The sequence below is a fragment of the Limanda limanda genome, chromosome 9 (genome assembly GCF_963576545.1).
Source record: "Limanda limanda chromosome 9, fLimLim1.1, whole genome shotgun sequence".
Lineage (NCBI taxonomy): Eukaryota > Metazoa > Chordata > Actinopteri > Pleuronectiformes > Pleuronectidae > Limanda > Limanda limanda.
In genome coordinates this window covers 16,319,880-16,345,105 of record NC_083644.1, presented here as the reverse complement: position 1 = coordinate 16,345,105, position 25,226 = coordinate 16,319,880, and the positions used below count along the sequence as shown (strand labels likewise).

Here is a 25,226-nt window from a genome sequence, read left to right as displayed (position 1 = left end):
ATACTGTTATATACACACTAATCGTAACATCTCTTGCTTACAGATGCGTGTGTGTCTAAATGAATGCTGCACAGATTATGTGGAACTGGTTTAAATGGAAAATTAAAACAATTCCCAAGAAAATGAGGCAATAAAGAGTTCTACATACAATCACAATAACAAGACGAATGAGATCCAATTAGAGGAATATAAGATCGACTCTTTTGCTACTACATATGAATTATTTACAGTAATGAGAAAGCTTTCTGTGCCTTTAGGGGAGAAATATTGCAGAATGAGCAAACTGAGGGGTTCAGAGATTCGTATCAGTCAGTGATGGACAAACTAGACAAAACATCACCCAGGATCAGAGCCAGTGTCGTTTAACCCCTTCATGTTTCTTCAATTTCTCCTAAATAATAACAATATTTTAAATATACATAATTGATTAATTCAGCAGCTTTCAAAACAACTCTTACTTCACAAAGGACAAATACAAAAACAAGAATGATAAAAATCATAAAAATTGCATTTAAAATCAATGTCAGCAATAGAATCATACACAACCATTTAAAATCAATGACAACATGTGAAACAACACCTAAAACTGTTAAAAAAAAATGATTAATATAAAGGAAAAGGCAATAGATAAAAATAATAAGTAAAAAGCCATTCCGTAAAAGTAAGTTTTGAGATATATTTTAAAACAGCCAGTAAGGTTTCTGAGTTGATCAGGTTAACTATTCCACTGGGTTAGGGCCCCAAATATATATATATTTCTCAATTGGATAAACCACAACTAAGTTAGCTTTTTAACGGTGAGTTTAAAATAACAGTGGGTTCAACATGATGGGAAGGCCGAAGTCAGTCATGAGTCTGCTCGGGGCTCCTCATTAGGGTGTCAGTTTTGGAAGTGTTCATTTTCAAAAAAAGGAGTAAATTAAGACGAAACATAATTGGTTCATAGATGGAGCCCTGTGGCACACCATTCAAAGACAATACTAGAGAGGATGTAAAACATTCAAGAGGCACAACAGACATTCTGTTAGAAAAGAATGTTGAAAACCAATGGAGGGCCTTCCAAACCAACATGCATGTTCTCAGCCTGTCGATCATACGGCTATGAGTCACTGTGTTCAGATCAGCATGCATGAGCGTGCATCAAGATATCATCAAGATACCATTGAAATAATGATATACTGCTGTTTTGCTGTTGGTAACATGGCTTTTTTTTTATTAAGATGACCAGGAATTACTATTTTTATTTAGAAACTGGTCAGTAGTTTATAGGAGTGGCTGGACTGTAGCAGTCTTAAAGTAATCAGAAAAGCATCAAGAAGATAAAGAACTGCTTAAGATAGACAGCAAGCGAGGGACTCAAGTACTTCTTAGGTACTTGACTGATAAGAGATTGTATGTAATACGCTTGTGCACTGATAAGCCAAACCAACATGTGCTGTAGTGAGACAGATGACTTGGCAGGAGAGGTTAACAGCAGCAGTGATGGTGGCCGGTTGCTGCTGGAAGCACAAACATATTAAGACTAATGTCCATTTATCTTCTTGCAGGGAGGCTGGAGCCAATCAGAGCACAACAGTAATCGAGCCGAGAGAGCCCGACATTAAGCCTTCAACGATCAACGGTGGGGTTTGGATCTTTAGCTTGTGGCCAGCGAGCAATGTAGTTTAGCGCAGCCAGGGTGGCATGGTTATGTGGAGTGTACTTCATATTCAGTAATAAAACATGGCAGTTTGTATTTTCCGCCCAAACCAGTGTGTTTATGTGCGACTTCTCCTGGAAATATCAAACATTGTTACACTGAGGTAACATACCCACCCAGCACACCCTCTCCGAACTTCCCCTTCCAGTTTTATTTAGGCATTCAAAACAGTAACAAGGTCATAAAGACGATGCATCACTGCTGCCTATTATGTGGCGCTGCGTGTCGGCGTGAAAAGCAAAAGGTGGACAAGATGATTCATACAATTTTTCAAGAAGCTCCATAAAAGCAGTGAAATTACCACATTCATTAGGTTGGGCGGGTGACATAAATACAATATGTCTCCCTCTCCATGCTGCAGTGTGTGAGGACGACACTGTTTATGCGACAGACAGCGAGGCTGCAGAGCCCAGCCCAGTCTGGACCAACTCAGCCCAGCCCAGCTCGACCAAGCCAGCACTAATCCATCATCACCACCACTGAATCATTGCGCTGCCAATAAAGCCAGGCAGCAATACATTACAAGCATGTGGCAGTCTTTAGCGATAATGATATTGAGAAGTCCCCTTGGGCTGTGGGAAAAGCCTCGGCGCACAACACACTTGCTTACAGAGGCAATAATATATGGAAATGCATCGGTGTGCCAGACAGGGAGTGGTGAGATGAGGAAGTGAGTAGACCTCAGTCATAAGGAAATGGGGAGGAAATGGCTTTCACAGTGACCCTATCAGTTTCCGATGTGGACTCACAAGCAACATTCAAGGATGGGGCTCATTTTAGATACAAGCCTCTCCAAACAAGCCGTCCTACAAGCAATCTGTTATGTCAACACATCATCCCAGTCTAATCTCACTCCGGTGCATCTGAGTCGATATTGCAGTTTGGTTTGGACACGGAACATATTAGATACAGTTCTGACAATCATCTGCATGCTGTGTGGCACAGAGGTAAGGCAACAGCATGGCAACTGAGTGAGTATAGCACAGTGAACTGCTGGTCTTTGCCATTCCGTTATCTTGCAGCTGACATTGAAAAATCTGTCCCCCCCCCCCTCCATTGCAGATGCACACACAGGCAGAACACACCAAACCAAACCCTGAGATTCAGGGACTGAACTTGGTGGTGGCAGAAGTTAACTACAGAGTATACAAGTATTTTAGAAGTACATTTCTACCATTGTCTGGCCAACTAAAACTCTTATTTTAATTTTTGTGCATTGGAATTAGGTGTACCTGGTCGCTGTATGCGGAGAAATTTGCATTAGCCTAGGGGTCATCGAGGTTTAATTAGACCCATTCCACACGCATGGCCATCAATTTGTGAATAAAAACTCTTTTGACATCAGTTAAGTGGTATTCCAGAGTTAGAATAACACCTTTAAAGCTTGAAGCAGGTTTGTGCTGCAGGTAATTGGCTAGATGTAACCCTGATTTGGTGGTTTTAAAATATACAGATTGAGGTGAAAACACCACAGTTTAAAATAAAGTTACTACTCATTCAACCCCCCCCCCACAACTTTCCATAATGTCTCCAAAGTGTGAACAATAGAATACGGCAAAACCGATTTGTCCGACATTGATTGAAAAAGTTGCCATCTGCTTCCGCTTTTTTCTGGTGTCCCTTTGAAGCGAGTTCTACAATGAAAGTTTGACTATTTTAGAAATGGGCTTATTTGCCATCTCACATATGTCCATTAGATACAGAGTGGGGGACAGGGAGGAGCTAAAGTGGAGTAACTCAAGGATGTTACTGTTCCTTGCCAAAAAAAATGCACCAATGTGATAACAAGGTTTATAAGGTTTATAAGATCATGTATATTTACAGAGCGAACCAAGTGCTGGCTGTGTCTTTGCAAATACACATATGGTACACAATTATATTTCTCTGAACTTTTCCAACACAAATACAGTGCAATCGAGAGAGAGATAGATAGATAGATAGAGAGAGAGAGAGATCTAGATGCAATGGTAGGTTGTTTCTGCTGAGTTCGACTGGAGGTGAATGGGGTGAAGGGAGAGTCACACCAGTGATTTGCATTGATTGGCTGATATCTGTTGTTTTATATGTGGGGATATCTGATTGGTTTACTGTAAAACCACATTGCTGATCCAAAATGTTGGGGGACTGCTAGATAAAGAATTGTGAATGAATGAGAGAGTCTCCTTGTTTGAACTTTCCCTAAGCTTCATTATGATGCAGGTCGTGTGGCACTGCCGCCCTGTAGAAGGGTTTCAACACTGTGTTAGAGAAAAAGAGACACGTTCAGAGGGGTTTCAATCTTAGCTCATCCCTTAGATCCGGACATGAGTTTTATCTTGTAGTTCATTCGGATAAAAAATAAACAAAAAACACAAGGCGAGAAATGACAAAAAAGACGAGAAGAGGTTTGTGCTGATAGAATAAAAGTCTGGATTTATTTCAGTTTATCTATACATTACACAGGTGTTCCTGAATGCAGCAAGAGAAAACACAGAACAGGATGCTAAGCGTCAAAGAGTTGCTCGCATAGCAGAGGTGTGGCCGGTTTAGCAAAGACATGAACACTGTCTATCGCATATACTTTTCTGTAAATGTACAGTTGTGCCTCTGGGAGGCTGAAGTAGGGTGAGGGAGTGTTCACTGCAATGGTCTTAATATTCTTTTCACATTACCATATCAGCTGGAAATACTCCATACAGTGATAACCCTGTCTTCCCCCGATGATGATTGCAATGCTGTTACAACTATTACAGACCGGTATGTACCCAAACAGCCCTGTAGAGCTCAGTTTAGTTCAACTCTGTGGGTGTGAGAATGTAGTAATAGCTCTGTACGATTTGTCATATCGCCATTGTCCCCTTCGACTCAATCTCAAGGCTGTGCAGACACATTCAAAGGTTTGAACATTGGCCAGTCGCCTTTCTCCCTGGCTGACCCTCCACCCAGCGGTGATGTGGTACTAGGCGATCACGACACAACACCTGCATAGGAATTCAATTACACACAAAACTCTCTGGGTCAAATCCCTGGACCAGAGCAAAGCTTACTATTGAACCATTATGAGAACAGTTCAACGGATGGCTTAAGTTCTTCCATGAAACCAGCTCCTATGTATTCAAACACACATTTCTCACAGTAGAAACAAATTCCCCAGCAACATGTCATTTTCACAGACATCAGAGTAGAAAAACAAAAAAAACAAGGAAACAGATGCATACATACCAAAACACTCAACATACAGCAAACACTTTGGTGCAGAAAAGATTCCGTTGGTGTCACTGCACAGGGTAAAGGAAACCATAATGCACTTTTTTGTTTAATTAGTTCAGACACTGCATGATGGTGCACATGTGACTTTAGCTCACAGTAAGTCAATCGATTTCATAGACAAAATTCAAATTTTTAACACAGAAAAGTACATTTAAATTATTTAAACAGTAGCCAGGGACAAAGAGATACATCTCGGGAATAACAGGTTAAATTTATAACCAGATACATTTATTTTAAAAATGACTTCCCAAACAGTACCCTGAAGACTCTCAAGTGAATGCTATAACATTTTGACAAATTTCATTAATTCAACCTAATGACATTTTAGTCCATAATACAAGACCTACCAATGGAATCTGTCTCCTGTGAAACAACTTAACTTTGAGGCAAAGTATATATATATAAATATATATTCATGTATATATGTATATATACTTAGCTGAGGACATCTACTGTAACATACATTTCCCGTTCCAACTGAGAATTCCTTTATGACAAGCTGGCATGAAACCAGTGAACAGTGGTATCCATTAAGTTTATCAGTCGTTTGAGTGTGAGTTAATAATCACGTATTATATTGATACTGTAACCTGATCTAACCATTAAAAATGCATATATCTGAAAAATACACTGCAACAATGTGATATTGGTAGACCACAGGTCCTAGAAGCAGATGCATCCATTGAAAATAAGCAAGGTCTGAGGTACTTCTGAAACTCACAGCTGAGGATATATTCACTATCTACAATATTTGGATGGATAGCATATAGTTGATACAGTATAGCAGGGTTACTGGTTTTGCGAAATATTTTGGCTTAAAATTTGATTAGCTGAGGGGGTAGTGGCGGTTGACACACCTGAATAAAACATAGCTGTATGAGGATAAAAACATAGAAAACAGCACCATTTGAGGTCCAATAGATCAGTTTTGGAACTGTTTGCTGGTAGCACCGTCAACCAGTAAAAATCTCAGAATGCAATACAGAGACAGAACACAACCACCGATCAACTGCACGACATAGCAAAGAGCGAAGGTATATATATTCTGAGACGACCCCGTTACAGCAGCATCTTCAAGCTCGTAATAAAACGGATTTCTCTTAAGAATGATATTTCTGTACTAAGGTGTTTAACAACTTTTATATGCTATACATGTTGAGAGTAACCAGGTTTACCTTTTCCTATAGTTTTTTTTTTAATATACACACATAGTTTACAGTCACTGACAAACAAACACCAGAGTAACAATGAGGTAGGACGGTGAAGTTAGATGAAGTAGAACCGGTTTGTGGATTGTATACAAAGTTACTGATAACCTTAAGAAAAATATAGGCCTAGCAATGTGTTCCTCTCATTTGTCTCATTTAGAAGTAAGTCTGACATTGTATCTGAGGCTCAAACACTTATGGTTCTTTTGAACCCTTGGTTGCAAAAACTGTGAGATGCCATTTATCTTGTTCCACACAGTGAAGCTAGAAATCTCTTTTTACCAATGAAACTGTCAAAAAGCAACATTAGCTTTCTTACTTCTAGAGCTTCGAAAGTTGTTCACAACATACCCCAAAAACACCAAGCTAGGAGGAGAGGATCTGCTTTTGTGTTGATAAGATGTGAATTTTAAAATCTAGTCCATATAAATGTCAGGAGAGTAACGACCTAAAGGCGGCACAGGAAGAGGATCACAGATCCTGCGAAGTTACACTTTCTTCCGAGCTCAACTTGAGTGACAGTGAGAGTACTGGAAGGTCTGGTGCTGTTACAGAGCCACACTGGCCGACAGCATCCGTCAATGGATCTGCCGGGTAATCCATTGGTGTTACCAATATGCTGCTAAATCCCAAACTGCTCCTCTGCAAGTGACTTGGTACATTTGATAGAGATTGGCCTTGACATCACAGATGAAGCCAGATCTGGGTTAAAAACAGTACTTCCATGCAGCCTTCATCCACTAAAGATGGTTTTAGTTAAAGGATTAGTCTTAATCACGCTCCAGGAAACCAGCCTTTGAAACCACACCCCCTTTTGGCATCAAACAACAAAGAAACAAACACAAACACGATACACAACAATGTGTCAGACTTTTCAGCAAGGTTGCTTTGCACAGCAGAAATCTTTTTTCTTTTAAATCGCATGTATTTTAAATACATGCTCGCACACACAAATCTCACATGTTCCTTTGTACAGGGGGGGGGGGGGGAACTAAAGGACAATAAAGGAGGTGACTTTTTTAGGAACTCAAAAAAATATATCAATAACGTGTCACTATTTTGGTGGCTTAAGATTCACTAAGCTCTTAGCTTGGCATGAGCCATTTTTTGTGCAAACCCTGCTGAATGCTCAGTCAGCATCAGCCCCTTCTTTACCTTGACCTCAGCTCTCTATGGTTTGGCTTACATTACCACTCATTTGTAAAAATACACAATCGTCTCCATATAATAAGTCTTATCTACACATAACCAGCATCTTGACACAACAAGTTAAAGCACATATTCCAGTCATCTTGCACATTTCATAGGTAAATATCTTAAGATTGGGTAAAATTGTTTTGGTTGAAAACTTATCATGTTGATAAAAGAGTTGTTGGCTTTTGCTTGTCAATTTGCCAAGTAAGCCATCTATTGTTCGTGAGGCCATGTTTGAGATATGGAATCCAGTTTCAACATCATCTCACTAATGGACATCGGGTTTTTGAAGAGCTCCAAAGATTATCAAGCTTGCCTGGAGCGTTGGCATGTCAGGGGCATATCTGACTGACTGAAAAACAAACTAATGTCTCATTCTTCCCATAAAAAAACTAAACTAAAATGTTCTAAGGTGCTCCATGATTATACCATGATTATTAGGCCTTAATCTATATAGACATTTAAAAAAGGACAAATACCGCAAATGCATTTCTTTAGGATTGAAGAAACTGCCCAGAAGTTTAAAGTGCATTCAATGTAAATGATTTGTGTGTATCGAATTGCTAGAGTACAACAGTTTAACGATATTGATTTTCATCTTACTGTGGCAGATAGTTAGAGGCTAGATTCTAAACCAGGCTTTTCAACGTTGTGAATGTAGCTTAACAGACGGGCTCTGTTTTGCTATGGAAACTCTCTGGTTTCATAGAGATCACTTTGGCTAGAAAAGGGGAGATTCATTTTTTAAATATTTTTGTAGATTCCATTGATCTACTTTTGGATACAATATCAAGCTTAAAGCCAACTATTCATACGAAAAAAACAAAACAAAGAAAAATACAGAACCGTAAAAAGAAACATCAAATTCTTAGGTAAAATGGAATCACAACATAAATTAGTAATTGAACCAAAACTTGACCAGAACCTTAAAACCGTTAAAGGAATATATTACTAGAAACTGAAACATACATGTTTGGTGGAAAAAAATAAAAAGATGTGTTTTATGTACACTCAAATATCCCCAAAAAGTAAGGTAGCTTAACAAAAGGCTGATCTGAACTGTTGAGACAACAAAACAAAAAAACAAGACGAAATGATAGAGAGAAAAGAACCAACCAACAAACAAGAATCTAGAGTGTGAAGAGGAGAAAGGCTTGATGGGCAGCTCTGCAGCAGATTCACAGTTAGCCACAGCTATAGGTCACAGTTGAGATTTCAATCTGCAGCATTTTAGTTCCAGCCTGCAGACCGCCACACAAACCTTTTTGGATCAACACAATAAAACAACCGGAGAGAGAGAAAAAAAAAACGTTTAAAAAAACATACAAGAAAAAAAAAAGGACAATTTTCAAAGTTCTGATGGCATAGCTCGGAGGAAGCTGTCACTGGAGCGACCTTTCTTTGTTCCGCGGTGGCATGGCTTAAAAAAAGAGGGGTTATTATAGGGTTCAGCAGGCCCACACAAGTTCAACAGCACAACAGTTTTTCAGACAGCTTTACCCACAGCTAACACTGCTTCCACACCAAGATGACCTGAGCCGCGCAGAGCTGCACTCGGATTTTCTCACCCACGTTGGCCCGAGCAGGTGGGCGCTTTTTTATACCGGGATTGGGGGGAGGGGGCAGAAAGTTGCCCGGCTCGGATCAACAGCGTGAACCACACAGACAATTAGTACCTAGCCATCACTTACATTCTCACAGCAAAGTGCAGGTGAAGCTTCATCACCTAAGCTTCCTATACATCTACAATCACAGCTTACTATAAAACCCAGGGGCAAACATGTCCCTGGTGATTGCCAAATCCATTTTAAGGCCTTTCTCGGCATCAACATGCCTGAATCACTACAACTCATTAAACAGTCAGATCGTCTGAAAGTGACATGTTTGATTAAGAGTAACGCAGCAAAATGCCATCAAACCCTCTGTCCTTGTGCTCGCTCAGTGATGGCAAATGTTCACCACTAAATGGTAAAACATATAAAACAAATCAAATACAGCACTCCATAGACTCTTCCTTCGAGTCATACTTCCTATTAAACCCCTGTAAGCCCTCATCTTAATAAAGGGTTTTGTTGTGATTGACCTATATTTGAAGGGGGTGCACACACTCATTCATCTCAAGGAGCAACACAAGTGTTGCTAAATGTAATATGGCTGTTACCAATTAAGACTTAAACATTTGAGATGATGACGTTGCATTCTATGCATTAAGTACCAACAGCGAGTAAGTATCTACGGTGATGGGGTCGTCACCAAACATCCAAGCTAGCATCATCATCTTTATAGCATCAGAAGACTTTGTCTAGGGAAATAACCTCTAACTTTTTAAAAGTTTAATGACGCAAGATTATGTTCTGACACAGAACAATAAATTAATATCACAATCACATCTAATCTTTCCTTTGACACAAATGCATATACCTCAATAAAACCATTTCTCTGTACCAATTCCACGACAAATCTGAAATAAAACAAAACCGAAATCACTCACACCAGCTCGTATTAAACTGATCCACATTCGTACAACTTCTGACTGTTGGGTAAAGCTGTCTGACGGTCAATGAGGAAACTGGGCACTGAGGAAGGTGATGGTTGTTCTGTTGGGAGGTGGGAGTTGGGAAGAGGTCTATTTGTGTCAACATTTCACAGAATAACAGATCCAATGTGTCAAAGTAAAACAACTCCTGAAACTGTTACAAATATCCCCCAACCACCCATATCAGAGTCTCCTAAATATCCTGTGAACCACTGGGGTGAGAAGGCGCTGGTGTGACAGCAGTTGACCACTACATGCCATCGTAGGGGAAGTTCTCCATCTTGACTGTCTGTCTGATGAGCAGCTTGGACTCCCGCCGCTCCTCGTTCTTGATGGACTTGTTGATGTCCATTATCTTTTCACAAATGTATTTGTTCACTTTGGATAATCTCTGCGTAATCTCTGCACTGTCGGCTGTCTCTTGAGACACTCTGTCGTACAGACACTCTGGGGAAGAAGTTTGTGTTAGCAGTGAATTGATACAATGAATACAAAAATACTGATATTATCTTTATCTGGTGTCTAATGAATAGTAATCAACGACAGAAAGGCCATATGAGCAGAGAAAATCACTTCTGCACCTGATGTTTTCCAACAGTTTACATGGGGTCCTTCAGACCACTGATTAATCTTTGACATAATTTATATTTCATGCGTTTAAACCTCAGAATCTTACCTCGGACGATTTTAAGCTTGCTGGGTGACAGTGGAGGTTTAGGCAGAGCATCTTTCTTCTTTTTGGTGGCCACTCCTGTGACACTGCGATTTTTGAGGGTTTCTGTGCCCCAGATCATTACAGCCAGGTTCTTTGTGAACTTGGAGTCTCCCTGGGTCCGCTGGAGCTGGTGCCACTTCTCCTCTTCAACCCAAATTCCCCCCCCGAGATGTACCTGTGGAGATGAGAGTAAACACCAACGTGAAGATCGCATTTCAAAATATAAATCTACAGTCTGCCAAAGATACAAATATTTGTACAGTGTTGCCATCTGCATGGAGCCAGACATATTCAAAAGTCTATTGCATCGCAGCTATGATTAGTTCAGTTAAAAAACAACAAAACTAACATGCTGATACCTTTATGCAGACAATGACCTACTCTATGTGGGGCAGTCTTATCTCATCCACACTTATTTGCTCATGCTGAATTTCCAACCACTGATTATCAGTCTGTCCCATCAGTGGAGGAAATAGAACATTTAGGTTTTAACAATGAAGTGCTGTTAGTTACCCTCCTGTTTAAATCATAAAACACCATTGAACAACACGCTACAATACATATTTAAAAAAACTGAACAGCAAAAAAAAGAAAAGAAACTTAAAATTTTTTGAAATTAAACAGAAAAACAAGCATGGAGTTTTTCTTGTCTCTCTGTTGAATCAAGTTATTTCAACAGATACAACAGATGCTAGAATATCAGATTTCAGAGCAGTAGTTAATTTTTTTTTTTTTTTTAAATAGAAGAATGGATTAGATCACCAGAAATGCTGGAGTGCTTCTTTTTAAGTGTCCGTACGTTTAGTTTAGTACATAATCTGACTTGTATTGAAATGCAGTTGATAAACCAGTAGCTCTGCTGCCAGTAGCGGACAAGCTGCCTGAGTGAACAAGACAACCAACACACAGGTGATCTGCAGAGCAGCCACAGCCAGTGAGTCCAGAGCGGGATCGACAGTGCAGACTGGGTTGGTGACCACTGATCTAAATGAACAAGCAAGATAATATAGAGTCATGGAAGACCACGTCTTAACCAGCTCCCACTTAGAACAAATTACAAATCCCAAACAGCACCACTTTCACCAGCTTGGATACCCCACGACGCATGTAGCCTGGATTACCAGGACTATGACCTCAGCCTGTAGCTCTCTAAACACTGTCACTGCATGTTGCATAAGCATGGACCAAACACTCCAAGCCGATTGCCAGCCTAGGCAGACTGCCCTGGTCTTCTAGGTGAGCTAATGCAGCAGGGAGCATATGCGACTCCCTTTCCCTTTTCTGCTCTCTTATCACTGTAAAGTCTTTAGGCTAGCATCCAAAAGGCTTTTCCCTGTGCAGCTAATGTGCTTTAGGCCCTCGGCCAGCAGACAAGCTTTTTACTGCCCTCAAGTTAGACAAGATTGTTTTCCTCCTCCCTCCCTGTTGCTCTCGTTTATCTCTCTCCCCCCATCTCTCCTCATCCTTCTCTATCTTCTGTCCCCTCTCGTGCTCTCACTAGGGCTAACCTGTCAGTCACTTTAAATTCCTCTCGTGCAAAAATTAATATGGGGTCCCTGATGTAGGAGAGTTCTAATTTGCAAGTGTTCTTCACGCTTGAAGTGGCTGCAGGCCACAGAGCTTGTAGTACCAATTCCCCCCCTGTCATCAGAAACAGGACGCTGGTTGAATTACAGCGGTGGGGGGAGTAAAGAACCCTAACAGGCTAATAAACACTGATGATGCTGGCTGGGCTTGCAGGAACAATAATAATCTTCTCAACCTTGTTTACCTGCTAGGGCAGGGCAGCCAGGGGGTAAGAACTGATCAGCTATGACGGCATGTTCCCAGGTTCACGGGTGTAAAGGAAATACTGCATTTCCTACAAAATCAGACTAGTTCCCACGGTCACCCACCAGAGGAGAGCCAGATTTACAGAGAGGGAACTGAAGGGGTTTCGGACTATTAAAAGGGACACAGGTGTTCTTGAGGTTCTCCCCAAGTGCAGCTTAAAAGGCCCAATCTGTAATGTAATTTTAGTCAATATATATTACACATACATTGATATATATATATATATATATACCTGAAGAGGTGGATGTATGAATAGATAAACTAAGAATTTGCTGTGTTTCTCCATAGAACATTATTGAACTGCATGCCTGCTTTACTGCAGATGTATGACAGAACGTCTCTTTTAACAGCATCAGAAAACATCTGATTAATTTGTTATCTGTTGGATTATGTTTAAGGCCTGTCAATTAATTAATGAGTGATGGCATCTTTCATTCCTGTGTATGTAATTGAAGCGCTGGGGCTATCCTTGTATGTTTACATTTGGATGAATGATTTGGCCTCCTAGAATAACTGTCAGAAAAAAAACGCTGAATGTGATGAGAACAGACGGGAACATGAGAAGGACCATGTGGAGGGTTTGGTAGCAGATAAACAGGGATGTGATCTGACGAGGAAAAACAAAACAACACAGTTTAAAAGGTGGCAATCAAATGCCAGCTGGAGGGGGATCATGGAAATCCATGCATCCTTTAGTGAAGGGAGACTTACCTTCCCATCATTGCAGGTGTATACTGTTCTAGGTGAGGGCGAGTAGCTGGAACTGGTGTTGGCTTCTTCTCTGCAGGTCTCCTGGGCGTCAATAATGGGCTCCACCACTTCAGCCTTGATTGTCTGAGTGCCATTGTCATGCATAGGCTCTGAAAACAGGATTAAATTACCTTTATTAGTCCGACAAGGCGAGTTTTAAATTAGACATTTAACTTCACTTAGATACATGCAACAAATACACAGCTCTCAAGACATTTGTTGAGCTTGAGTTGAGCTGAGGTCAAACATAAACTTTTTTCAACACAAAACAATACAGAGTACTTTAACATTGGACAATGTGTTAGCTGTAAACAACGAGATGCACATTAATCCTTGCACTAACTGTCTTTAGACCTTCAACACTGGAACAGTGCGCAGCAGCTTGTTTGCCTGCTTCCCAGGCGTTTTTTTTTAGCCCAGTAACTAAGCTGGCTTGGTGGCTGGCCACACTAAGCTCCATCGTAGCCGACGAGTTTTAATATCGGTCAGAGGACTCCATCCTCTGCCCGACAGCACCCTGGAGTGCTTTAATCTCTAGCCTGTACATTAGATTGTCTAGCCAGTAGCCAGGTGCCTCTGTCCAGATCTACAGTGGAGCTGACGTTAACACCAGCATCTGGCAAAGGTTGAGTTTGTGTACTGCTGTGGGCTGAGGTGACCCCTCTTTTCATCACACTTACAACTATGGTCAATCTGATTTAACTTCCTGTGAAGGATTTAATCTTAGTGTTGTTTTGTTGGTGTCTTCTTTTTTCTCACATCTGAAGAGTTCCTGAGGCATTGTATGTGACACTGGGCTGCACAAGAGAGAGTAAATCTAAGGTGCAGGTTACACGTACAAAAGCAAATTGATCTACACTTCACATTACTGACACTGTACATGCAATCTTTAAAATTAATATAGTGCTGAAACAAGAAACTACTTACTTATTTGCTAAGTGAGCATGTAGGGACTAGACATATCATAAAGAGGACTAAACCAACATCCTGTTTAAGGATCACTCTAATCAGTGGTTCATAATTCAACCTAACATGGAAATATTAGCCACACTAAGTTGAGCATCTAAACTCAACTTTTAGTTGAGTCTAGTTTAGTTTCACTTATGCTCATATAACTGTAAATGTATCTACATTTTCCAAGGAGAAGAAAATACATTAAAACTCAGAGCTCAGAGACATTGACATTGAGAGCTTGAGCCAAAACAGATAATTAATCCTAAAAAATAAAAGCTTTTGACCATCGAGAAGATGATGTAGATTGTGTGATAGAAAATCCCCAGATGAACCTCACTGCATCGTGTAAGACAAACAGTCCGTACTCTGACTGTGTGCAGCCATGTCCTCCTACAGTAACTGTCCATTCCAGGGTACAGATTTCACAGTCCAAGACTGACGTAAGAATAAACATTCTGTGCCTTTTGGATTGCAGCTTGCCATCTACATAATTAAACATACTTGCTGTACATACCCATTGGTGTGAGTCTGACTGATTGGGACACTTTCTCAAAGTGACAGTAGATTAAAGGTTACTGTTAAACTGTGACACCAGTGGTTTGTATGTGGCTGTGCATGGTCTTGGTCTCTCACCGCTGCCCAATCTCATAAGAAGTACGTCTTGCAGCCTCCTGTTGAAGTCCCTCAGTTCTTTGACTTCTGTCAGCAAGCTGCCATATTCCTTCAGCTTCTTGGCCTGCTGCACGAGCTGTCTACGGGTTCTCTCCAGCTCCTGCTGCAGCCTCCTCATCTCCTCCTCCTGTTGCCTGTAGCTGTGAACCAGCTCTTCATACAAGACCCTAGGAACCACGGCTGCAGCTACCGCCGACACACAATCTGTATCCACCTCCAAATGGTGCGGTTGTTGCTGCGGCTGCTGCTGGTGATGATGTTGCTGATGTTGCTGATGTTCTGCCTCCATATCTTCATCTTCATCTTCTGCATCCTCTACCTCCTCAGCTAGCCGGTCCTCATCCAGGTCCTCTTCACCCTCCATACAGGAGCTGGCTGCATTTCTCTCAAGGCGAGCCACTACTGCTGCAAGGCTCTTGGAGGAGTTAGACAGGGGGCGTCCATGGTCCTGAGACAGGGCCTAAGGAAAAACAACAAATGTCAATTTAGGCAGTGAACAGGCTGGTGCTTTTATGTTTGAACTGTGATAACTTGAAAATTCAGAATATGAACATGACAAAAATTTGCCAGGAGGAAAGGGGGATCATAGTGGGGGGGCTAGAATAGATAATGATGTGACTTAATGTGACTCCATCGAAAACTTTGAAGACAGATAAGATGCCGTGACAGACTGACTGCAAACAGCTTGTTTTGACTGTGTGGATCTCAATAGGAACTGGGAGCAGAAGAGTCACCGAGTTCTTTGATGAGCCGCTCAGAGGATTTGTCTGTGAAAGGGCAGCTGTCCAGAGTGCTGAATTTGTGTTAATCCAGCATATGGTAAAAATAGCGTAGGGGATTTTGGGTGTCATCCAAGTTTATGGAAATGTGACATTGTGACATGTATCATTAACAGACATATTTATATATAGGACTGCTGCCTGTGTGTACATCACAGAGTGAGATACAGTCATATCTGATAGTGTTGCTATCAGATATTTTCCATGAGAAAACTTTAGGGTCCTCAGAGACATTATAAAATAATGAAAATTTAATTAATGTAAGTGGGATACTTTATTATGATATATTATTGAAAATAACACACACACAGAAAAGGGCTGATTTTAATTTTAGCTTAAAGAATCCTATAAATGTTTTTAATGATGCTACCAATAGATAGACAAACTCTAAGCAGGATTAAGGGTTAGTGTGATTGTCTGGCATGATACTGGTGTCACTGTCAGTAAAAACACAATCTGATGAAACCTGCTCATTTAAACACACACGTGTTTCCTCAAGAAAAGACACAACTAGTGGTTTATTTTAGGGCTCCTACCTTTTTATGCCTGAGTGGCAACCTCTCTTCTCCAAAATGGTTCTCAATAGAGTTTCCTGAATTCTCGATGGACATCTTGGGAATTTTCATCTTCTTTTGCATTATACTGTCTTCAAATTCCTCTATTGTATCTGTAAAGTGCAGAAACAGAAGTAAGGAGAAGCTCATGAAGTTTCCAAAAAAGTTACATTGAATTGAACAAAACGTGACCGCACTCTCTCATCCATTTGTCCTTGTCGGGCCGAGGACGTTTATTCTCTCCATTCATTAAACTAACATCAGCATTCTTCGCTAGATAAAATCACAGCCTGACAGAGATCCGAGCTACAGTTCGTCCTGATCACGCTTGAACATGCTCCGAGGCTGTGAGGGTGTCAGGCAGGTCGGACGGATCCTGCAGCCCAGACAGCTCGGATTCGGGGGATTAGGGATGTAGCTCGTTAAAGATCGAGCATTGAAAGCGTCAGTGGGCAAACACGAGTGGACCCGCAGCTAACGTGAAGCACATCATTTTCACTGGCCGGCATCAGCACATCGACATGACGCAGCGTCACGAACACACACACATGACGCTGACATGTTCCCTACATGTTGTGGGCACGGATGTGTCCTCGACGCAGCGCCGCATCCCCTCTGTGGCTCAAACCGAGAGATAAGCCAAGCTAACCGGCTAACCGCAAAACCCACCGCAGCCCCGGGCTCACGTCTCCAGCCCATCTACCAAACCCCAGCAGACATGTCGGGGGGTCGACCCCGGACTGTCAGAGGTGGTTTACATGCAATGACAGCTCTGCGTCTGCACGTAGTTAACGAGCGAATCAACGCTAGCATGCTAACGCGGAATGAATACACACGGAGCTAGCCAGGCGCTAGCTTCATGTTGTAAACAACCGATGTGACTGGCTAACGCTGCATGCCACGTATTTAGCGAAACAACCAGCACTGACCAGTAGAATCGAAAGAGCTAACTCGGGCAACGCGACACAGTGAGTGTTAAAACCTGCAAAGCACAGGCGACGAGGAGTGACAACATACCAAACTTCTCTTAGCATCTACCTAGCATAGCCAGCTAGCCACCGCCGAGGACGTTGTGGCTATCAGTGTCAGACTCCAGCTGATCGCGTCCTGACAGATCGGACAAAAGGAGCCGCTTCGACACATGTCCGAGCCCCGCGCTCGTCCACGTCCCGGGGACAGACAGGGGGACGCGGCGGTGGACAGGAGGAAAGGGGACGTGTGTCTGGAGGACAACTCACCTGCAAGGGCAAGGATCTGCGCTTCGCACGGCTGGCCTGCGCTGCCATTCTCTTCAGTTCTGTGAACCAGATACACCTTCTGATTATCAAAATCTGTTCCGTGCAGAGGGCTGAGATCTTCCACTCGGGAAACGGGCAACGCGTAGCACATGTCGTCTTCAAAGAATCGAACAAACGCATACATTATTTACTTCTCCTTGGTCCTGCACTTTGGATATGGTTGACAGTTTTTTTTTTTTTCTCACAAAGTATTAAAAAAATATATACACATAGGGGGGGCTGGTGATGGTGTCTGCGCTCGGCTACTCTTGTCTGGTCCACATCACCAGGGATGAGCATCAAGGCATGAATAATAGACATGACAGGAACTTGGTCCGATGCTGCAATTATCAAAGATTATCAAAAAAAAGTTTGTTTATTTATTTGTGTCAGGAATATATAAAAAAATATTCACTTCCGCAATTTTATTATTATTTATATGATCATCACTGTCACTTTATAAACACTTTCAAAGAAATATAATTTACACAAATACCAATAAAACATCAATATATTTAACAACAAAGGAATAATAATACAGGAAATGTTTTGAGGCATTACTTAATGTGATGAGGCAGGACCTCTAATCGACCTGGGCTCAATCAACTTAGAAACTTGCTACTTCTCACTTGGTCTTTTCTGTGAGCAAACCAACCGAGATGATTACCTGCCCGCTCAGATTTCATTGTTCTCCGTGAGCTTTTGTGTTTCCGGGTGCACACCTCTCATCTGCTCCTTGTATCCCAGCAAACAGAATTAAGGCCAGCTGACAGTCATGAAGTCTTTGTTATTGTAAGACAACCGGGTGGCTATACAACAGGAATGATTTCATTCAGTTCTTATTATAATGGAGAGCACCACAGTCGATAAATGACACTAACAATTTTGTTCCGCTTGGGCTGCTGTAATTGAAAAGTAACTGATACAGAAATATATGGGGCCCCGACCCACGATTCTCATACCGATATTTGGTTTCACATTTTCAGGTATTTAATTGGTTAGGATTAGGCCTTTTTCTGCTGCCATCTTCCCCCATATCGCTTGTTCACCACTTATTTAAAGACAAGTAAATAAACTAAACAATGGGACCCAACTCTCATCATATTGCCAGTCATTTTATTTCAGCTACTGGTGCAGTTGTTGGCACTTTCATCTTACATCAAGAGGGTTGTTGGTTTGAAACACGGTTCTGGATTTCTGGAGGTTATGATTTCCACCTCTGTCAGTTTGTTTGTTTAAAAGTAAGATTATAGAAAAATGACCAAACGGATTTCCACGAATGTCAGTGGAAAATCCATTAATTTTTGTATTTTCTTCAAGTTCTTTAACAAATATTGCATTTTTCAACATTTGTATCTTCTTTCCAGGTCACAATTTATGGATCTAAATTAAAAAATGGGTAATATTTTGGTGCAGCTTGACTGAATTTAAGGGGAGGGGCCTTGGCAGAGGTATGCATTCTACTGAGTGCCATTGTAGTTATGTTCATAGTTTCATGGTCCTTTCTTATATCTACACACAGCTTCTTTGTCAGATTCCACAAACTAACAGGAATGAGAGTGATGGATGAGATTTGAGCAGCGTCTGAACAACTCGACCAGAAGATTACTTTTAATCTAAGTTTCTGTTCAGTGGCTCTCCTGTCATCAAGGCAAGCTTTGTAACCATAAGGCTGCTCCTTTTTCTGGTGCTCTCAGTCTTTGAAGTGGCCGGCATTTAGAAGGAGAACTCCGGCACATTTAAAAGTCCCACATTATGTTATAAATTCCTGCAGCCTGGAGAAGTTCAATCAAAATTCAAACAACAACTTTCTCATTAAGTTTGAGTTCATGGAGGTGCAGCAAGATGGTAGTGTGCCTACAGACACAATAAAAGTTGAGCTACCCAAATATATATTTTATTTAAAGTATTTTTCTTAACTTGCTGGTCTTCATATCTCCCCCCCGAAAGCGCTCTGAACATGTCAAAGTCATTTTTTCACTCCAACTTTAAAGTTAAGTTCTATATTTCTTGAAAAATCGGCACTAGTTATTTTCATGCAATTTTCACAGTTGCTGTCATTAAACCCTGCATCATTCCAGACTCATTGTTTTTCCAAATAAATATTCCTTTATATGATTTAGTCAGTTGCAGTCTTCATATGGTACAATCTCAGCTTCTGTCAGAACTAATTCCAACCTACAAATAGTCTGACAGCTCAACACAAACTTCAAACTAACATTTCTGACCTGTTGTTACATTGGGAAAGGTTTTCTTTCTGTATCCAGATGCAAAACTAGAGCTGGAGAAGCGGTGTTCAGTTTGTATGCACCACACAATACGGAACAAGCTCCCAGGAACTGCAGCAACACTTTGTTCTTTGAAGTCAATGCTAAATACTTTCATATGGCCTTTTACTGAATCAAATAATTACTAATTTCTCACTCCTTTATTTTTTATTAGACTTATGTCACACTTGTCACAGGCAGTTTTGTCTCATTTTTGTGTCTGTAAAGATTAAAGAGGTTATCCAGGTCATGGTATTTAGAAGTTGTGCAAGTGTACATAGGCAACTACACTTGCTTGTGTTTCTTGAATCACAATTTTTGTGTGTAATACCTGAACTGTATCGTAATATAAAACTTAATATAATTACAAGGTTGATTTTTCGGGGCACCAACAATGTCAGTGGTTATTTTACATTCTCTGGATTTTCTTAAAATTATGATTGACACACTATATACATATCCAATAAGGATTTACTGTAACTGTATTCTTAGTTTAGTAAAGTTTTAAAGACTCCACATAACTATTTCCCAACTGTATCGTTTGTCTATGAGTCATCTTCTGCATGAATCTGCTTGATGGTCGTCTCTGTGAGGCTAATATTCATCGGCGGCTCGTTTTTGGGGGTTAAACAAACTGAAGCAAGACTCAACAAAAACAACATAACACACAATATGCCAGTCCTGTAGCCTCATAGTGACTGTGGGAACTTTCATGCCGTTTGCATTTTTCACAGAGACGCTTTAGGTCTCTCAACACAGCAAACAGGGGAAACAGCTTACTTTGCTTTCAGTAAGTGAACTCTGCTTCTCAGATGTAAGCTCGACCTCATCACCTGTTGCTGAACCTGTAAATCGGGTAGGTCCGGACCAAGCTCCTTTTTTCTCTTTTTTCTTGTTGGGGTGTTTTTGTAAAGAAATCAATGGATTTCCCACAGTTCCACCTGAAGCCGGTCAGCTCGCACCACACATAACTCAGTGACGTCTTACATACCTGAGATGGCGTTGATGGTCGACCAATCACATTAGAGAAAAACAACTTAAGTTGATACCTATTTGCTATGAATAAAAGTGGGAGTGTCCGGGGTGCAGAGAGATTCGACCTGTGGAAAATCTGCAACAACCAATTCAAGAGCAGCCTCAGGTTCTCTTGTTGCCAAAAGTTAAGGACCCACATTCATTTCCATTTGGCCGGCGTCCCACACCTGGAAGTATATGTATTTAGACAGAAATGAACCAAATATAATTTGAAAACAACTTATATTGAATGCTCACAGGTGCTTACGGTCAACCAGGAGCATTGTACGAGTAAACTGTAATTATCTAATTACTTAATGTGTAGCATTTTTATACAGGCTTTTTTGTCTCAAAATGTTGGAGGGGGCGGCAGCCCCATTATTGACCAGCCGCCACGGCCCATATTTCTGTGAGTACTAACATGCTTTTTTCACATGTCACACAACGAGAAGCACAGGTGTGGTGCAACTGTTGATGACAGACAAGTTACAGCCTTAACATTCTGTCTCTTTGTGAACCTCAAGTTTTCCACTTCGGTTTCATCCCAATAGAACTGAGACCTTATTCGAAAAATGTGGTTCCTATTCATTCTGTCCTTTGATTTACACATGAAAGTTCCTCTGCAGTTGTCCCAAGTGTTTATTTTTTAGGAAAGACATGTGCAACATTATTATATCCAAACTGTTTTGACATTTTCAATATATACTTAGTTATAAGCTGTTTTTTATGTAAAGCTAATTTTACTTACAAATGATCGTTTCCTTCAGCAGCCCCGAATTTCTAGTGAGAAATAGTGTGGTGAGGAATGAGATGTGCTTAGTTATGTGAATGATGTTGTAAAAATCACGACATATTAAATGTATTTTGGTTGCAAATAAATCATCAGAGCAGATTGGTTATCTGAGTAACTGTTAAAAAGGAGGCTTGTTCTATCTGTTAAATAAATAGCAACAAATAAAGCGGTACTATTTTAAAAAAGAAAGTCCTGATTGAATGTGAACTTTTTGTGTTGTTTCAGTGTTTCCATTAGCTCTATTAAACATAATCGTATACATTTCTACTGGATTCTTCAACAATAGGAACGTCTACCAAAGAGAAGCTATTGTACAATTTCATACTCTCATTAGAGTCTAAGAATGGGGAAGGTCAAAATGATGCTTGAATCTTCACTACAAGGACACAGAGAGAATGGGATGATTATCTGAAGAGAAGAACTACTTTGCACAGAAACTAACAAACACACATAGTCACTTTGACCTATAGTACTATATGAGCCACATGTGTAAGACAGTTAAAGAGAATGGCTTGCTTCACTTACAGCAAGTTTCAAGATGGTTTTTCCACACCCAAAGTAGTCTCAAATCAAAACATTTAAATATCAACTTAATGCTGTTCCTGTTGCCATGCGTTGACTTTTCACCATTATGAGAATTAAAAACAAATTTATTAAATAATTACAATGACCTATTTTTGAATAGTGACTTACTCAAACAGAACAAAATCTGCTGTCATTTGTCACAAGCTATTGGCCTGTTATTATCTGACCGTACAATGATTCATTACATCTGAAAGAAAAACTCCAGATAATATTTTAGCAATTTCTTTTTTATCTGAGGGAGCAGCTGATCGGGTAAAGACTGGAGTCAGGACAGAAGCCAGACATCATGTCCTGCCTATTAGCTCCACACTGCCAGGCTCATCTATCTTTATTGGTCATCCATTAGCCTGCATTAAAGGGAGACACGGGATAATAGCAGTAATGATGCTGATGATGGAATTATACTGTGGGTACACACGTCATCATTGCAGCGTTACGCCTAGAATCAAAAACGGACAGATGGACGGACAGATAAAATAAAAACTCCTTTTGAGGTTGATTAGTTTGTGTATCTATGTATGTGACAAACAAACATCTGAAGGAAGTGAACACGTTGACGTCTTGCAATTTAGCTAAAGAAAATGACTATGGCGCTTTGAGGTGTGTGCATTAAGTTCACGGCACGCACACAGCCAATCTAAACGCAGCACCTGTGCCAAACTATGCAAAACACAGATGCTGGTACAGGTGCGTGCGTGATGATGGTTGGCAGCAATGAGTACCAACCTGAGCAGCAGCACCGTACACATACACACACACACACACACACACACACACACACACACACACACACACACACACACACACACACACACACACACACACAAACACACACATCCACCAGACGCAGCAAAGTGATGATGCCAGGAATTAGACAGCCAGGACGGAGGGATCATTAAGGCAACTTTCTGGAAAGGCGCTCTAAGATCAGGAAAAGCAGCGAGCAAAATGGAGATATGGGTGTCTGGTTCTAAGATGATGGATTCAGAGGCGTGAGCGTCTTTTATGGGCCGCGCATTTCAACAATCAATCACAACTGTTTACAGTCCAGGGTAATGCCGTTTCCCTATTTTGGTTGGAGGCATCTCACCAGTCTTTCTCCTATTATGCCTCTTAATTAGCTCCGCATGAATTACTAATCAACCATGAAGAAGGCATTCACCAATTTAAAAAGTGATAGCCCATGAAATGAACAGCACAGCCTCATACAGGCACATCAGTTCCTAATGCTGAAGAAGAAGAGAGACAAAGAGAACGACAGAAGCACACACAGACACACACACACACACAAACAAACACACACACACACACACACACACACACACACACACACACACACACACACACACACACACACACACACACACACACACACACACACACTCACACACACTGACACCTTATTGTGAATAAATCCTTCATTAACTATTTAGAATGGTATCAGTGCTGGCCCTGCCATCCTGCTGTGTGTACTCAGTGATCCACACAGGAGACATTGATCTTCTTCATAAGGAACATAATGACCACCAGAGAAATACTGATCATATTTCAGTACCAGTCAATTCAGTTCATTAAGGCCGCTTTACCTCCTGCTGCGGACCTGTATTGATCTTCCCAGTGTCACCAGACTGTTATTCTCTGCTAACTAGATAGGGAACTCGCAAAACTGTAATTTATACAGGGGCAACAGCGAGAAGTGGAGGACACGGCGCAAACAAACAAGCATAAAAATATATTAAAAAAGACGGAGGACGGCCCCATCTGTTTGAGAGCAAGCATGGACTGTCTGTCTCTGTGCCCTTTCTGCGTCGGCATCAAATGTCAAACATGACACGAGAAATCCTAAAAGTACCCGAGCTGTCCCTGGGTTTCAGAGAGAATTCTTCGCATGCCTTTAATACCTTTTCCACTGGCTCCTCTAATCTCCACTTATCTGGCAGCCAGGTGAGCCGCAGCACATGGCTGGTGGGCAGGCTTTGGTCTGTGGGAATACAGCTCATCTTAATGGTATTGCTCTCCCTTTTCCCCTCTCTTCCCTTTGCTTCTCGTGCCCCTTCCTCCGGGGCGGCTGTCAGACCGGGTGTGGAGGCAGCCAGAGAACCTCAGCATTGCTTCTGTAGCTGACAGCAGGACGCCGCTGGGATTGGACGGGAGACCTCGGCCGCCTGTCATGCAGAGGGGGCAGCCAGGCTTATAGGTGCACAGCATCAGACAGATAATAGCAGGTAAAACTCGGGCCAACCAGCAGCTTGTTCGTCGCCAGGGGATGCAGGACCCCTGGTGGGTGGATGTGGGGGGTCACACATGGAAGGGTCAGAGTGTTCTCACAACTTGCGGCCTTTACCTAACAGACGCAGACCCCCACCCACGCACACACCAACAGCAGTCAAGGAGAGCCAAGGTCACAGATATCCAATCCCTCCACAGAATCATCCCTGCAGCTTACTGTACACTTGGCAGAGGTTAAGATTGATTTGGAGCTTAATGCCGAGTGTTGGTGCAGCGGCTGCACATCAAAACCCGGCAGACATCTTATTAGGTTTTCTTTTCCCCTTACTTCATTCTCTTTTATTGTTTTTGGTCTAATTTTTGTAGAAAGAACTGCGAGTCCCCAAACCACAATAACAACCGTTTATGTCATAAAGCATTTCCTGTGTAACTCCGCTGAACAAAATGCAAACACATTTTTATCTGTTTAAGCTAAAATGACAGTGACGTAAACTTAGTTATACTGTGAATAAATATATGAATCGCTTGCAATCACGCCACTAACTTTGAAAAACAACTGAAAGCACAATATCTCACAAAGCATATTCCTCAACCAGGGCAAACAAGCACTAGCAAGGACTCTGGCTTTGACTGTGAAGAAGTATGTCACATGTCATGTATCCCCTCTGCCGTCCACATGCAGGATGCCAGCTGATGTGACAATGGGAAACAAGTCTATCTCACATTTAGTTCTTTGGGGAGAAAACCGTCAAGACGAATCTGGCAATCGGTTGCTATATGACCTGAGACACACAGCCTGATAACCCACCTCGTCGCTGAGCTGCCGCCACCGGGAGACAGGTACAGCAGATTTTAGATTTACAGGTGCAATAAAAACAGGTTTTACCTTCATATAAACCAAGTCTGCACAGGCTTGAC

The 25,226-nt window shown here is 41.4% G+C and overlaps 2 protein-coding genes across 2 annotated transcripts in view; both read right to left on the bottom strand.

Moving 5' to 3' along the window:
• The window catches only part of agbl4 (AGBL carboxypeptidase 4), a 263,547-nt gene that overhangs the window by 50,752 nt on the left and 187,569 nt on the right, over nucleotides 1-25,226 (bottom strand). The window lies entirely within an intron of this gene.
• On the bottom strand, nucleotides 7,154-17,590 carry bend5 (BEN domain containing 5). The gene is made up of 6 exons (XM_061078522.1): nucleotides 17,382-17,590; nucleotides 16,126-16,256; nucleotides 14,772-15,270; nucleotides 13,146-13,294; nucleotides 10,563-10,776; nucleotides 7,154-10,333 (listed from the first exon to the last, which is right to left on the bottom strand). The coding sequence occupies exons 1-6, from the start codon at nucleotides 17,563-17,565 to the stop codon at nucleotides 10,137-10,139; spliced, it is 1,374 nt and encodes a 457-aa protein (XP_060934505.1). The 5' UTR covers nucleotides 17,566-17,590; the 3' UTR covers nucleotides 7,154-10,136.